This window comes from Lottia gigantea, assembly GCF_000327385.1.
Source record: "Lottia gigantea unplaced genomic scaffold LOTGIsca_64, whole genome shotgun sequence".
NCBI lineage: Eukaryota > Metazoa > Mollusca > Gastropoda > Lottiidae > Lottia > Lottia gigantea.
This window is the reverse complement of record NW_008710179.1, coordinates 1504286-1520095: the sequence shown is the minus strand read 5'-3', so window position 1 is coordinate 1520095 and position 15810 is coordinate 1504286. Positions and strand designations below refer to the sequence as shown.

Genomic DNA, 15810 nt, shown 5'->3' with positions numbered 1-15810 from the left:
CTTCAATACCATAGTACATGCTTTTCAAGTTTTCCTACTTTGCTCATATGCTATGTGGATAAGATATGTAAAGGCAAAGTTTCCCCACATTGATCTCCAAACCATATGAATTATAAGGAAAGAGGCTAACACATAAGGGGCCAATCGGAAATAGGGGCCTACAGGAAGAGGAGCAAATTTGGAAAAAGGGTGTGGATTGAGAGACCCAAAATAGGAAAGGGGACATCTAGGGAAAGAACGAAATGGGAAGGTGTGAGACAGTAGATAGGGGAGTGCAACCACCATATTTTGTTGATATATTACCAATCCTATTACAATTTGCCTCTAGCTCCATCACCTTAACAAGGCAAACTGACATGTTGAAATTGCCCCAAGGTTTACAGAATCGTATTATATAATATTGGTATATAATTATAAAGACATTTTTCAAATGTCTGTCAACCCCAGGCACTTTTCAATTAATTCCTTCAATGGTTATAACATATTTAGTAATCTAAGTTGTGGCTTAGAAGTAGCAGACAAGTCAATTACGGCACCTTGTAAAGCATTTCCTGACATTTTGCTTTGCAGCCCTTTCAGGTGGATGTTGCCATTTGTACAAGAACTCAAGGTTCTATTTTGATCATTTTTGCAGCACCATAGCCTGGGCAATTTAACATTTGAAATGTGCTAATTATGTATGAGGATAGACTTCTTGTCACTTACACTGGAATAATGTCAGGTAGTTAATGAATGACAAGAAAAATTTCTGATGTTAATCTGGTGCAAAAATGGCATTACTTCAGGGGTTTTCAATCTTTTTCATTCCATCACTCCTTTCAGGATCATCGATTATCAAATGCCAATTTTCACCCCATATTTTACTTTATTTGGTTATGTTTTATACGATCCCACAAAAGGAGCAAAGAATGTACACACCTCACATTTGATACACATTTATTTTCTATTTTACTGATATTTTTTTCATTTTCTTTAAACAGGCATTTTCCCAACATTATGGGATGTTTTCCCACATATTGAACCATTTTGGTTCTTATATGGAAATAATTCAACAGTTAGATTAATGATGCTGTACTTAGTATTTACAGCAATGAAATTGGAGTAGATAAATAGCACATTCACGGTTCTTAACTTTCCAGAAAGTAGTTATCTCAATACGACAAGAAATAAAAGGGGGTATAATAACAATGAGTTTTTACAAGTAGTTAAATAAAAATTCAAAATTGTCACTTGTCTAAGATTATGAATAAAGTTCTGAAACAAATGATATTGATGTAGCACTAGCAAGGGTGTCCACCGTCGAGCTATTTGAGGATCCAAGTGAAAAATAAAGTCTCTCGAACTCTCTTTGATTCTGCTATAACAACTGTCAATTAAAGTAGATCAGCCACATTCATAGGCATCTCTTCAACAGTTGTATTGTAAAATGTTTCAATGTCACGTAAAATACGAGTATCATCCGCAGTGACAAAGTTAATAGCTACACCTTTTCGTCCAAATCTGCCACCTCTACCAATTCTGAAAACAAACAAAAATATTGGTTCAAGATATTCAATATGTAAACATAATATTTACATTTCTAATATCACTCATATCTATGATACAATTATGATAACTAGTATTTATTTTTTTCCATCCTGTAGTTTGTCACATACTATGGCGTGTGAAGATCTATAACAAATTTGGTAGTCTTCATTATGCAGTTTGCAAAGTGATGTATTACATTTACACACCAATCATGCCATAGAGACCAAACAGTAATTCATTCCTCTGATTTAAACAGTCATAAAATTCTACGACTGAAAGTTTTACTTCAAATAGCAAATAGTATTTGGAATATCTGACTTAATCTGCTTCATTAGTGAGTTTAAAAGATGAAAATTACCTGTGAATATAATTCTCTCTATTAGTAGGTAGATCATAATTAATAACTAAAGAGACTTGTTGGACATCAATTCCTCTAGCTAATAAATCAGTGGTGATCAACACACGACTTGAACCTGACCGGAATTCCTTCATAATTACATCTCTCTCCTTCTGATCCATCTCTCCATGCTGAAACATTTTAATTCTCTCATAAAAATGCCAATCTTGAAAACAGTATTAATGTTACTCCCAGTAATTTTCAACATTAAAGGGAAGGGTATAGTTTACTTTATCAATGTGAAGAAAAAGTAAAATCACAACATTAATGCCTACCTGACCTTGATGCCAATTGCATGCTTTCAGGATTTGCCTATATAGAGGAATTTTGTTTTGGACACAAATATGAGTAATCTTACCAAGGCAGAAACTGTAAAGTCTCGAGAGGTCATTTTAGATGTCAACCAGTCGACCTTCCTTCTGGTATTGCAAAATATAACAGCTTGAGTAATAGTGAGTGTTTCATACAGATCACATAATGTTTCAAGTTTCCATTCCTAAAATTAACAAAAGATCTTATGTTAAGGGATATTTTAAGTACTTACTATAAAAAAATATAAATAAACCACTCATATGTCAGTTTTCATTCTAAATTTTATTTTCGACATTTTAAAAGAATAGATATGGTACCATCTTCTGACTTTAAAGATTAAACAAGGGCAATAACTTTGCCGAATTCAAACCCAATTGTAGGCAGCTGCTTCAATCGTATTCTAAAGATCTAAGTCAAAAACACTGAATTCCAAGATAGAAGTTCCTTACCTCTTTATCTACGTGGATATAAAACTGTCTAATACCCTCAAGAGTTAATTCCTCTTTCTTAACAAGAATACGTATTGGGTCTCTCATGAACCTCTCAGTTACTTCCAACACATCAGTTGGCATAGTAGCAGATAATAGTACAACCTGTAATGAATACCATTAATAGTAAAATATATCATCATTTACAAATACTCAATTTATTGGTGTTTTTTTTGTATTTGAATAATTCAATCAAGCTTCTAGCAAGAACAACTTTAAAATTTTTTAAAGTTTTCCAACATAAAATATGTCTTAACTCAGCATATTGTTGAAGCTTTGTAAGACCAGCAAAATCTAAGAATAAAAATCTTATATCTATTATAAATTTTTGCTACAATAAATAACTAATGACACAATCTTTCAATGATAATTATAAAGCCTCACCTGCACTTCATTGGGCATTTTTCTAAAAACATCATAAATCTGTTCCTTGAATCCTCGAGACAACATTTCATCGGCCTCATCAAGTACAAACATTTTAATGCCACCAGTTCCTGTAATAATATTTCATTTAAATGGTTGAACAATCAACAGATCCATACAGGTTTAGAGAAGGGAATATTGATCAGTTTTCACTTGACTAATGATAATTTCTCGTTAATCTACTTTCTATAAAACTAATCTTTTATTAATTTAGCATATGACATAATCAATTTTACCAAACATTATACTAAACTCACTCATTGATTTTCTGGCAATCATATCATTGACACGTCCTGGTGTACCAACAACAACATGTATACCAGTACCACTCTCAAATCTCCTCTGATCCTCTCGCACTAGCGTTCCTCCAATACAGGCGTGACATTGTGCACCCATATAATCTCCCAGTGCCAACACTACTTTCTGAATCTAAAATAAAACAAATCAATGTCAAGTCATTACATTATTCAACTCTCTTGTGAAATACTTCAGTGAACTCCTGCTTCAATCATGGCCATTCCAGAATTCCATTATTAACCATTTCAATTTTATTGTCAAATACTTCAGTGATAGTGAAATTCCACTTCTATCAAAGGTAGTAATCAAAATAGGCTTTACCTGCTGTGCCAACTCTCTAGTTGGGGCTAATACAAGAGCTTGTATATTCTGATCTTTCAGATCCAGTTTTTGCAAAATTGCAATGGAGAAAGTGGCAGTTTTGCCCGTACCAGATTGGGCTTGGGCAATAACATCACATCCTTAAAAAAATAAGGAAATACATGTTTATAAAGGCTTTCCAAATAATTTCTAAACCAGAAAAGCTTTTAGCTAATTCAACCAATTACCATTGTACAAGTGACTAACTTTATGTTACTTCAATCCACAGAAAAATTAATAATTTGAGTAGTGCTGTACCTACCGATGCCAGTAAATCACTAAATAATAAGCAAAAGCTTATAATATATCTACCTACCTTTAATACAAGGTAAAATAGCCCTCTGTTGAATAGCAGAAGGTTTTTCAAAACCATAAGCATATATACCCCTGAGAAGCTCTTCTCTCAGGTACATATCATCAAACGACTCTACAACTTGGTCACAGTTGCTCTAGAAAAATAAATTAACAAAAAATTGTCACATCATTTTTATTTGTGACCATTTATAGGCATACGAATAACTTGAAAAATTCATTGTAAAATAACATCACATTTGCCCATAACCAATAATCTGGTGGGTTCATCTTGAATTATGAAATCAAGTTCATGCATGAATAAGCTTCTAATTAAATAAATACCTCAATATTCCCCGCTCCATCTGGGAAGTATTCCTCTTGAGTTGGTGGCCCCTTAGTTGTAGACCTGAAATACAATAGTTCTTTTGAAGATGATCTCAAATTACATTCCAAATTTGGCTATGTACAATGCTGTTCAGAAAGAAAGGACAGTGGTGAGAAGGACGAGTTGGCCAGCTGTCAAAACTGAGGAAACAATGGACTTGACTAGCAGATGAGAGTTCAGTACGGCCGGGCAGTGGTCGTAATTCTATAATTTAAAAATATATTAGTGGATTTGGTTTAGAAAATCTTCCTTTCGATAATTCCGCCATACAAACAGCACTGCCCACTCGTATGACACACGTGCTTCTCATTTTGTCCGCCATATTTAGCTTTCCCCACATGGCTTCATCTAACATTACATCAATGGGGTGACAGATAAAGACAAATTGTAGTCGAAGTACTCAAACCGCACGGAAAATAAGACAGCAAAATTGTTCAGAAAGGGTGGTTCTTTCAATAAATATAATTTTGTTCCACCTTTATTGTATAATTTATGGTTTTCTTACCGGTTATTTTCATCTGAATTTACTGACATGCTATCTTTCTTCGCTTCGTTGGAAAAAGACTTCGGAAAAGTATTAATGAGCGGAGGAAGTGTGGGCTGGATCTCTTATAGTATATTCTCTGTCGTTTTGGTTATTGATCAAGCGGATTTCGCAATATGAACTTAAAAATAGGGTTGATCTCATACAAAACTTATATTTCTTATTGCCTCTTTGGAAGAATATTTGTCCGAGCCGCGTTCATTGCTGGTGCGGATTATTTTTTTGTGGCAGTAAACAGGCATATTCTCACAGTCTCTTTTGATTGGACAATCCTTGTGACGTAATGGTATCTAAATATAGCGCTTATGGTCTGATAAGAGAAAAGCGCGGTTGCAAAATCGAAAGAAATCTTCGCATTTGAACGGCTGATGAAATATTCAGCAATAACACAATCCAAACTCAACCAAAATATTGCGATTATCATTTTGGAATTCCATCATCGAAATAAAACAACATGAGATCAGCGATCATTTTGGAGTTTTTGATATAAGGGAGATAAATCTAGCAAATGTGGAATATTCAGACAACAATTATTTAATTTACATCCAAATGTAGAAAGACATCAACGATTGTGACAACCTGTGTATTTCGGACATAGACAGTATAGGATTTTTACCCAGTTTTTTCTTAATCATTTCTCCTGTAGAATTAAAAACTTGTATTTTTATCGCCTACTCTCTAGCGAAGGTCTTGTAGGTCAATTAAAATTATGCATTCTTAGATGCATATTTACCATCTTTTTTTCAGGAACTAAAAGTGTTTCTTTGAATAACTAATTGCAAGCAAAAGTGTGGTATATGAAGACATTAGGCCATAATTGTCTTTCTTCTTCAAAAAACTATGATTCTATTCTAGAACTTTCATGAAGATACCCAAGTTTACATCCATGCTATCAAAATACCAACACATGGTATGAAGTCTGCACATTTTCTTATAGGCCAATATATTGAAGGCTTTTTATGATCTTTTATAATTTAATTGAATAAAATACAGGTACAGGTATAATAAAATATTTTAATTATTTCTTCTTTATCTATCCTTAGTTAACTTCATAGGATCTCAGATCAGTAGGAAGTAAAACTCCATTTCATTTGACACCAATCATCACAGACATCTTGATGGAATGTAGAAGAAAAGATCCAATGATTGAACCATTCACTCTAATGGCAATACACTTCAATCTTCTAAATTCAGAGAATATTCATTATATAAATCTTGGCTTCTTACACCCTTTAGAGTAGCTGAAATAAAACACAACACACCTGAAGTGTATAATTAAAGATGGGTTCCCAAATTTTCATTTATAAAAATGCTAATACTTATAATGAATAGAAAGATAATGACTTGGAAAAATACCAGTTTGTCTCAGATGTCATTAATTAATTCATAATTAGCTAAATCAGAAGAGAATGACCAGCAGAATTCCAATGAGTGACCGATTAAGAAACATCAAAAAGTCTTTATTAGTTTATCCAGTCTTTACATACATGGACATTTATGTAGTTAAAACTCTTAATTACATGTATATGCAATAAGAATGATATGATTAAGAATACATGATAATTCATTAGAAACACCAATTAATCAAATAGTTTACTTAATTTGACAGCTATAAAACATAAGGAAACCATTAAAGGGATTCCATTACTTAATATTACTTCCATATTTAAAAGAAAGATAGCCTACAAAGTTAAGGCCCAAAAATTCTTGAGTACTAATCCTATAATAATTAGCAAATAACACCTGTAAAGCGTTAACAAGACAGTAATAACACTTTTTGCATATTAATGCTAAATTTGTATGTAAGATATCAAGTAACCATATCTAGGAACAGAAAAAAATCTCTTTCTGCATCTCAGAATATATTATGCCGAAACTTTGTGTGGGTTATAAATAGCTTACCAATTCTGCCAAGGATCATTTGACCAATATCTTTCATTTCATTATATTCATGTAATTTATTAATATGTTCATCTAACTCTTCTACCTTTAAACCTCTATAATGTAAAGTGTTTATTGATTTCCAATAAATTAGCTATGTATGTCAAACAACATTCAAATTTTCAAATTTCAACAACTTAAATCAATTTAGATGGATAGTGGTATCTAATAGGTCTTATCTGGAATTACAGGAACTAAAGATGTTCGACAGAAATTTTGAAAGATTCAAAACATTCCATACATATACAACCTCTTTACAATCGGCATCCCTTCATATTTTCAGTTTCTTTGAAATTGACCTATGCATACTGAATACATATGAAAACTTTCCCTGCTGAAGAAATTTGTTGAATCTTCCACTTACTGTGTCTGTAAAGCTGTTATTTCTAGTTGTTTAGATTGAATACTTAATAAATCTATATCTTGTTGTAAAGTTTCTGATGATACACTTTCCTTACTCTTACCCTGTATCTACAAATTGACATCAATATTTAAATTTTAAAAGTGGCAGTTCTCTCTGTAAGCTTATATTTATGTCTGTATGCAGCATAACCACCTTTAGAACACCACTTCTTTAGAATATAAAATGAGCAATAGCTGAATAGGCCTAGGCAACTACTTACTGGTGATTTAAAACTCCCAGTTGGAGATTTCAAACTTTTAACTTGTTGAGAAGTCATTCTTCATTTACATCTCTACACAATTTAGAAATATTAAAACGGAACCTAAAAAACATGTTGTTGAATTACACACTATACAATCTTCAAGACAACAAAACTATTTCACCCTGCATCCCTACTGAACTACTGTACTGAAGTGAAGTTGGACTTGAGATAAGTTCAGAACGTTTGTTTAAAGATATGTGCTTAGGGGCATTAATGATGGAAAGCTTAACCACAGTTAAGCACAAACTTTAAATGGAGAAAAAATTTATCAGGATATTTCCCCCTTAGTTTGATCTGCATCTTCGACTTACCCAACTTTTCAACTTTCAAACCTACTTTCATTTTGTTTTAAGTGAAAAGGGGACATAACTCATAAACCAATACAAAACGGATAGTATATGTCATTGTGTCCAATGGAATTAAGAATCTAACCCTTTGCCAGCCTTTGACTATATCTTATTATATAAGGAATCATAACATACAATTTTGAATAAATGTTCTTTGAACTGATATTCATTAATCAATTTAGACAAGAAAAAGAATATTTCATTGGGGCATTTTACACCAACCATTCTAAAGACTTGATAATGTAGCGCAATCGCTACACGACAGAGAAGTAACTACTCAACTCTGCTGTGGGTAAAGTATGGTGTTAGGAATGACAACAAGTAGTAAGTTAAACTTTATGTACACTTAAATACAAGCAGGTTACATGGAAAATCTGGTCGTACATTCAATTATGCAGCACCTGAATCTGTTGTGTCGAACTGCACGCGTGGTTTGGTTTATAAAGTCAGTCATCGGCTGCTGATTGGTTGAGCACGCACGTGCATTCATAACAACTACTGCACAATTGAAACGTTGCAAAAATTAAATTAAAGGAGTAGTATATCCATAATAGTTGTTCTTGCTGAATGTTCTACCTACTTCTAAATGTCATTTAAAGATTATATTTAAAGATTATAACTACTGCACGTGTTTGGTCTCGTTCGGATACCAGTCTTCGGAGATTGCCGATGTGAACTCGTAAGCTTGTTGTACCAGTATTAAACTGGATAATCAAGACTGTAAATATCAACTCCCGTAACAATAATCAAGGCTTGATAGTAAACAAGTTATGAAACAAACTCCATCACATGACGTCCTAGGTCCAAAAGATTAAAAAATATCTCTTGCAGATATCTGTGCATAATTAATGGCAGATATTGCTTGTTAATCTGTCTTAAATTTGGGTGTATTTCGTCGCTGGTAAGTGGAAAACCGTAACAGCAAAACTGAAAAGTTGGGAAAGAAATAGGGTCTGTCCTGTGAGTGAAGCTGTTTTTTGTTTGATTCTTTCCTTTATGTTTGATTTTGGGGGAGGATGCAAGGGCACCTTCACAATGTGAAACCATTGTGAACTTTGTCTTATACCTTTACTTTAAAAGCTACTTGTATCACAGAAGAATGTAAGCAAGCCAATCATAGTCCTTGACAGGAAGGTTCTAAAAAATAAGCCAAAATATGTAGATAGAAATTTTATAGTATCCATGACACCACAGATAAAAAACATGACTCAAAAAGCTGGCTTCGCCTCGCTATGTCAAGACAAATCTGTCAGTGCAGTTTGTTTCCTCTGTCTCTGATTGATTGCCAAGACCAGTGAAGTGAAGAAGAAGGACCATATCCTGCTTCTTCGCCTAGCTTGAAAATGAACTTGTGAACGTACAGCAAAGCTGAAGTTGAAGCATGCTATGCTCGAGAGAAGAAAAACCTGCGCCCTGCTGCTTCGCTTAGCAGAGTATAAACCTGCCTTCAAGTGGCTTTAGTCTACCACTTCTGCACTTGAACTAAAGTAAAGAAAGTAAGTACTGGTAGTCTACCATCAACTATAAGGGGTTGTCACTATCCAGTTCTATCCTGAAACAAAAATTCTCAACCAGATCCTTTATTGTCAAGTCATTTTTAGATGGAGGGTATACCATTTACAGATAGCAGAGATATGTGATAATTTAGGACATGTTGAGAAGATATGCTATTCCCTGGTATTCAATCTCCAGCAACCAATCTATGTCTCATGATTCACATAAGCTACTGAGTTTCTGGCTTCTTATAGTTCAAAATAGAGGTCAGCAAGATTTGAGTCAGAAATAGAAGAAATTGTTTGTATTGGTCGAAACACTGAAATTTGTTTGACTGTTTGACCAAACATACCTTAGTCTTGAAAATGGGAAGTTTTGTAGCTAAGCTTATCAGTATTAGTGTTCACAGCTCATGTCTTAAAGATGGGTTTCATTATTTTTTGATTAATTGGTGTTTCTAATTAATTATCTTGTATTATTAATCATATCATTATGTTCTTATTGCATATAAGTAATAATTGAACCAATCATAAATGTCCATGTATGTTCAGTCTGGATGAACAAAAAGAGACTTTTTCTTGATTGGTCAAGAAATTGAAATTCTGCTGGTAATTCTCTTCTGATTTAGCTAATTATGAATTAATTATGGACACATGAGATAAACTGTTTATTAGAACACCTTTACTTTCTATTCATATAGGTATTAGCATTTTCATAAATGAAAATAAGGGAACACATCTTTAAGATGAACTGTCAAATTCATGTATGTTTGGACTCCTCATTTCTTGAGACTGTGAAATATAGAAAAGACATAATATATTGATTTAGAAATTGAAATTCCTGGTTTTAGGTATTTTTGAAGGAATCATGCAATTTTTGTGCATTTCTAATACTTCTGAAGACTTTTTACATCAAGACCCAAATCTACTCCCAATAATGGCAAATCTGTCCCTTTAAGGCCTTAGGTATATGATATTTGAGTCAGATTTCATATTTTAGTTACTAGTAGTTTGTTTGTGATATAAATTTTCTGTGTAGTAAGATAATAATATTGCTGTATCATGACAGTTACATTTAAAACTGGTTATGTTTATTTGTCTTGAGTAAGCTTATATATTGACTTTTTGGACTCTTGGACTTATGAACTCAATGCCAGGGGCACACGAAGCGAATATTTTAGACCGTTTGCTTCATCCAGTGAAATTTTGCCATCGACCACGTGCTTGGTATACATTGCAGAGGCAGCCATTCTGAACGTCACATGATATCAGAATCAAGTCTGATTGGTTTAAGAAATATCGATCGCCCGACAAATATACACCGGACATGGGCAGACGAGAGAATTTAATCGCAAGCATGAATAATCAGCCAACATTTTTTAGTTATTCGTACGGGTGTAAAAGAGTGTTGTCCAGATGAGTGGACACATGGGCGAATTTTTTGAGCGATTTTAAAATTCGCTGCGATTGGCTGATAAATAATAAATAATATGATAATAAATGGGAGGTCTGGAGCAACCCCAAGCCTATGCCACCTCTTATAGGTTCCTTTGCAATTAATAAGAAAGAAAAATAAGTCAGACAACCAGACATCTGCTAGAAGTGTTAATGTGCCATAAAAGATCTTAAGTTTGGGCTCAATTTAATTGTCACAATAATAGTAATTGTAGAAAAACTGAGTGCAACATTTTGGTTCATATGCATGAAATTATAACTAAACATCAATAACCTTGTAAATAGTTCAGTCTATATAGCTATTAACTGAGTAACCTGGAATTCTGACAACCTTTGATAATATTATCTTATCTAAATATAGATATCAATATTTATTATCCATCTTCTTGTCATTTGAAGAAAAGATTTGGGACACTGACTATATATTTGTCCCTTTTTGGATTTATACCTTCTTTTCATAATGTCCAGGTATTTTTAATGTTTTAACTATTACTTTTTTCACCAACAAAGACTGTAGTTTCCTCAATCAATTAATGTATTTTTGTGCAGAAATTGTAAAATTTGGGGTCAAAACTCTTATTTTCAAACAACTTCAAAGGGTTTATTTTTTAGATTTCTTTTTTTCATTTATGCCTTTGTTCTCAAGGAACATCTAATAAATTTTCTTCTTCCTAAAAACAACAAATTTGAATTAAACATAATGACTTTTTGCAATAAAATTTTTTGACTGTTTCTGAAAAGACTGAGGCTCTCAGATAACAATGACTAGACATTTTTTCCAGGTCAGTTTCTCAGATCTGAATTAGTGTAGCCATGTTGAAAAATCAGAAGGTACTTTTCAGAAATACTGATATTAAACCTAGATCTCGACTGCTAAGAGTGTCGGCGCTTCATTCCCCTTATTTACTTTGAAAAAATTGTATAATTATTACATTATTTCACCATTCCAATATTCAATTATATGTTTGCAGTTCTTGGAATTTCACTGCAACTAAGCCTTTTATGATAGTCAATTTCATCAAAACCTGCATATAATTTATTTTTTAGCATAATCTGCAATATGAAAGAGAAAGAATTTTAAGTGCACCTACTTTATTTTCAGCAAAAAGAAGCCAGTAGTTGTACTGTCTGTTATATCAACAGGAAGTGTTAATGATTCAACCAATGGTGTTATAAATGGAACTACAACTGTAGACGAGAAAAAAACTGATATCACTATGCCTAGTACAGAAGAAGAAATACCAATTATTTCAACCTGGGGTAACTAGACAATTTTACACTTTAAAATTCGAAATAATGTTACCCTTTGTGTTTCATTTTTCTTCTACAGGTTTCTTGGTAGACCTACATGCCATCTATGATCGGAAAAAATAAATTATCATTTATCTCAGAGTTTCTTACCTAAATAATAGGTAATTCATTGATAGAACAGATTTTTTGATTCGTTGAGTATTTTGATTAACTAGAACAGTGTTGAACATGGAATGCATCAGATCATGATCACGCAGAGTCACGCATACATATACAAAATTAATAATGAAGACAAAACATTGTTGGAAATTGCTATTTGAGAGTTGAAATTTGTGAACGCAGACCGACTTTTGGAAGCACTGACATTAGAATTTTTCACACTTTGAGGATTCAAACCCATGGCACCTAATTTGCCCACAAACACTTCACTGACCCCGTTGTTAGGGTGGGGTCCGTGCGGGCTGGATCCAGCAAATCGGAATTAAGCCTCAGCAAGACATTCAATTCAGCAGAGATTGATTCATATACGGTGTCTTTGTACAAGATCAAAAAGATATAGATTTTTATAAGTTCTTGGCAGCTTAAAATTGTCAGAAATGAGTTCTCAGGGCCTTTAATTTTTCAAATTTTCTGAGTACAAAATCTGAGCCCCAGCACCAATTCATTCCTTGTGACGGGGCAGAAACTGACTGACCACTTGGTATCATTTGTTTAATATTTCAGTTGTTAAACCATGGTATAAAGAAATAAAATGTTACAGTGTATATGTATTAATTCTACTGTTGTTAACATACTTGTTAAATCAGCTAGATAGATACATGTTAGCCATCACTGTTCAACCGATGGCACAAGAAATACATTTTGGTGATAAAGGCTGTCTTAAGAATAATTCCTTACCAAAAGATTTTATAAAAGATATTAAGTGTGATGGAAATTCTACTGAATTGTAAGTTTAAGATCTGCTTGTAGGACCTATTTTATTTTTGAGTTTTAATACATTAGACTTCAGTTAGTTCCACTTAAGGATGGGTTCCCTTATTTTCATTTATTTAGAATGCTAATACTTATATGAACAGAAAGTAGAGGTGTTCTTGTGACATTGAAATAATCTCACATGTCCATAAATAATTCATAATTAGCTAAATTCGACGAGATTTACCAGCAGAATTCTAACAAGTGACCAATTAAGAAAGGTCAAAAAGTCTTTTTTGTTTATCCAGAATGTACATACTTGGACATGTATGATTGGTTAAAAGTCTTAATTATATGCAATAAGAACAAAATGATATGATTAAGAATACATGATAATTCATTAGAGAGACCAATTTAATCAAATAGTTTGCTTAATTTGACACTAAAAAATAAGGAAACCCATCTTTTGTTAGGTCCAACCCTCTATGCCTTGAAATCCATTCCAGAAGGCCTGAATGTGAAAAACATATGGTTCTTTAGTCATTTGTAAGAAAGCAGCATTTAATGCACCAGAATCTTTTTTCCTTTACAATGAAAGAATGACCAATTACCTCTTGATTTTTAAAAGTAATATTTTTGTTTTCTAGTTGTGAAGCTATATCATTGAATGGTACCTTAACATGTAAATGGGACTATACTGGTGCAGGTTTTGAATACCAACTAGTTGCTGGGCCTATATTTATTGTTATTTATACATTCATGGGTATCTTCATCGGTTTCCTTGCTGATAGATATAACAGAAAAGTTCTCTTGGCTATTTGTCTCATGTTTTGGTCGGCCATGACACTTTTAACTGGTTTCATCAATGAATATTGGCAGTTGGTAGTTCTAAGACTTGGACTTGGAGCTGGGTAAGTTAAAATATATTGGGCACAATTGGTCAGGATCTACTTAACTTAAATGAGCTTCTCTGGTAATAAAAATCATTACATCTTACTAGGGGATCAATGGATCTCAATGGATCAAAACCATTATCATACTGGACAGTGGTATCACAGGTTAGGATACTTTTGGATGACTAAAAATGTTAGCCATTGAAAACTTCCCTTGTAAAATCATTTTTTGTATTACAAAAAGGTTGGAAAATGAACCAGACGGCTAATTTCAATTCAGAGAACTAAAATTGAGCTCTATCATAAATAAAGGCAATATTTAGATGACAACTACTGGTATGGTATAAGGCTGTTTAGATAGTTCATATGATCAATATGTTTTCCTTATTTCAGAGAAGCAGGTTGTACACCATTTGCAGCTTCAATAATATCTGATTATTTCATTGCCAGTCAACGTGGTACAGCTCTAGGTATTTATAATTGGGGAATATATACTGGTTATAGTATGTCTTATGCTATAGGAAACTTTATTACATTAGCCAATATAAACAATCAGGTAGGATAGTTTGTACAGTATTTTTATTATCATATTTTCCTTAAGGTGATAGTTTCCAGCTCCAGCTATCATAATCTGCTTGTAATGTACTTTATTTATAATTATAAAGTAGTAAATGTTATTCATTAAATGTTTTATGTTTAACCTCTAAGGGTAAGCTACTGTTGGTTTAACCCGCAAGTATTATTTCAATATAGAAAAAATTATCAAACAAGTTTGATTTAAGGTATCATTTGGGAGCTGTCACTTTTTGGAAAAGAGCATGATAGAACTGTATTGATGGTCTGTGTGTGTGTAACTGGCCTTTGTATCGAGTCAACCGCCTTCAGTTGAAATTCCTGCCCATCCATTCACTTTTTTGCAGTAATAGAATTAAATTTAAATTGTTTCAAGGGATGGAGATGGGCATTTTATATATCTGGTATCCCAGGTCTAATTATTGGTGTTATAATATTATTAACTGTGAAAGAACCTAAGAGAGGAGCTAATAAAACATCAGAAGTAACCAATTCAGATGAACATGTTGCTGCTGAAACAGTGTGGGATAAATTAAAAAGCACAGCTCGACCATTCTTTAGACCATCATTATTGTTACTATGTATTGCTGGGTCAATACGAAATTCAGGTATATATTATTTTTCTGATATTATATGATATTAATATTAATAGTATTATAGTTTTTTTATATATATTTTACAGGTGGTAATAGTTTGTAATATATAGAAATATATATTTTACAGGTGGTTATAGTTTGTAATATATATTTTATAGGTGGTTATAGTTTGTAGCATATATTTAACAGGTGGTTATAGTTTGTAATATATGTAATATATATTTTACAGGTGGTTATAGTTTGTAATATATATTTTATAGGTGGTTATAGTTTGTAATATATATTTAACAGGTGGTTATAGTTTGTAATATATAGAAATATATATTTTTCAGGTGATTATAGTTTGTAATATATATTTTTCAGGTGGTTATGTGTGGGCATACAATACTCAACCCTATTTTAATAAGTTAGGTAAATCATTAGACTATACAGAAGATGAAACTAGTACGTTAGTGGGATCCTATATGTCGTGGATTCCCCTAGTTGGTGGAAGTCTGGGTGTATTAGTTGGTGGTATAATCTCAGATAGAGTCGTCAAAAAACGAGGGCTGTATGCTAGAATTTTAGTCTTAGTTTTTACTCAGGTAGGTCAAATTGAAGCTTATACTTGAATACTGAATACTTATTCTAAATAATTCTCCATATCAATTCACTTGA

The 15810-nt window shown here is 32.7% G+C and overlaps 3 protein-coding genes across 3 annotated transcripts in view; 1 reads left to right on the top strand and 2 right to left on the bottom strand.

Moving 5' to 3' along the window:
- Positions 1-711: 711 nt before the first annotated feature.
- On the bottom strand, positions 712-5230 carry LOTGIDRAFT_207101 (hypothetical protein). The gene is made up of 10 exons (XM_009064737.1): positions 4989-5230; positions 4441-4504; positions 4121-4253; positions 3766-3905; positions 3405-3576; positions 3109-3218; positions 2686-2829; positions 2283-2420; positions 1886-2055; positions 712-1518 (listed from the first exon to the last, which is right to left on the bottom strand). The coding sequence occupies exons 1-10, from the start codon at positions 5015-5017 to the stop codon at positions 1374-1376; spliced, it is 1245 nt and encodes a 414-aa protein (XP_009062985.1). The 5' UTR covers positions 5018-5230; the 3' UTR covers positions 712-1373.
- A 973-nt stretch (positions 5231-6203) lies between these two features.
- Positions 6204-7044, bottom strand: LOTGIDRAFT_129178 (hypothetical protein; the record flags this gene model as incomplete). The annotated part of the gene is made up of 2 exons (XM_009064736.1): positions 6204-6268; positions 6930-7044. Coding segments are annotated over 2 exons (180 nt in total), but the record flags the coding sequence as incomplete, so codon positions are not given.
- Positions 7045-8831: 1787 nt separating this feature from the next.
- Positions 8832-15810, top strand: part of LOTGIDRAFT_220749 (hypothetical protein) — a gene marked incomplete at its 3' end in the record, with an annotated part of 8808 nt that continues 1829 nt past the window's right edge. Inside the window, exons 1-7 of the mRNA XM_009064735.1 lie at positions 8832-9476; positions 12031-12188; positions 12903-13125; positions 13739-14002; positions 14378-14540; positions 14934-15165; positions 15517-15737. Coding sequence (XP_009062983.1) covers positions 12146-12188; positions 12903-13125; positions 13739-14002; positions 14378-14540; positions 14934-15165; positions 15517-15737 — 1146 coding nt within the window. The 5' untranslated portion in view covers positions 8832-9476; positions 12031-12145. The remainder of the gene's footprint in view (positions 9477-12030; positions 12189-12902; positions 13126-13738; positions 14003-14377; positions 14541-14933; positions 15166-15516; positions 15738-15810) is intronic.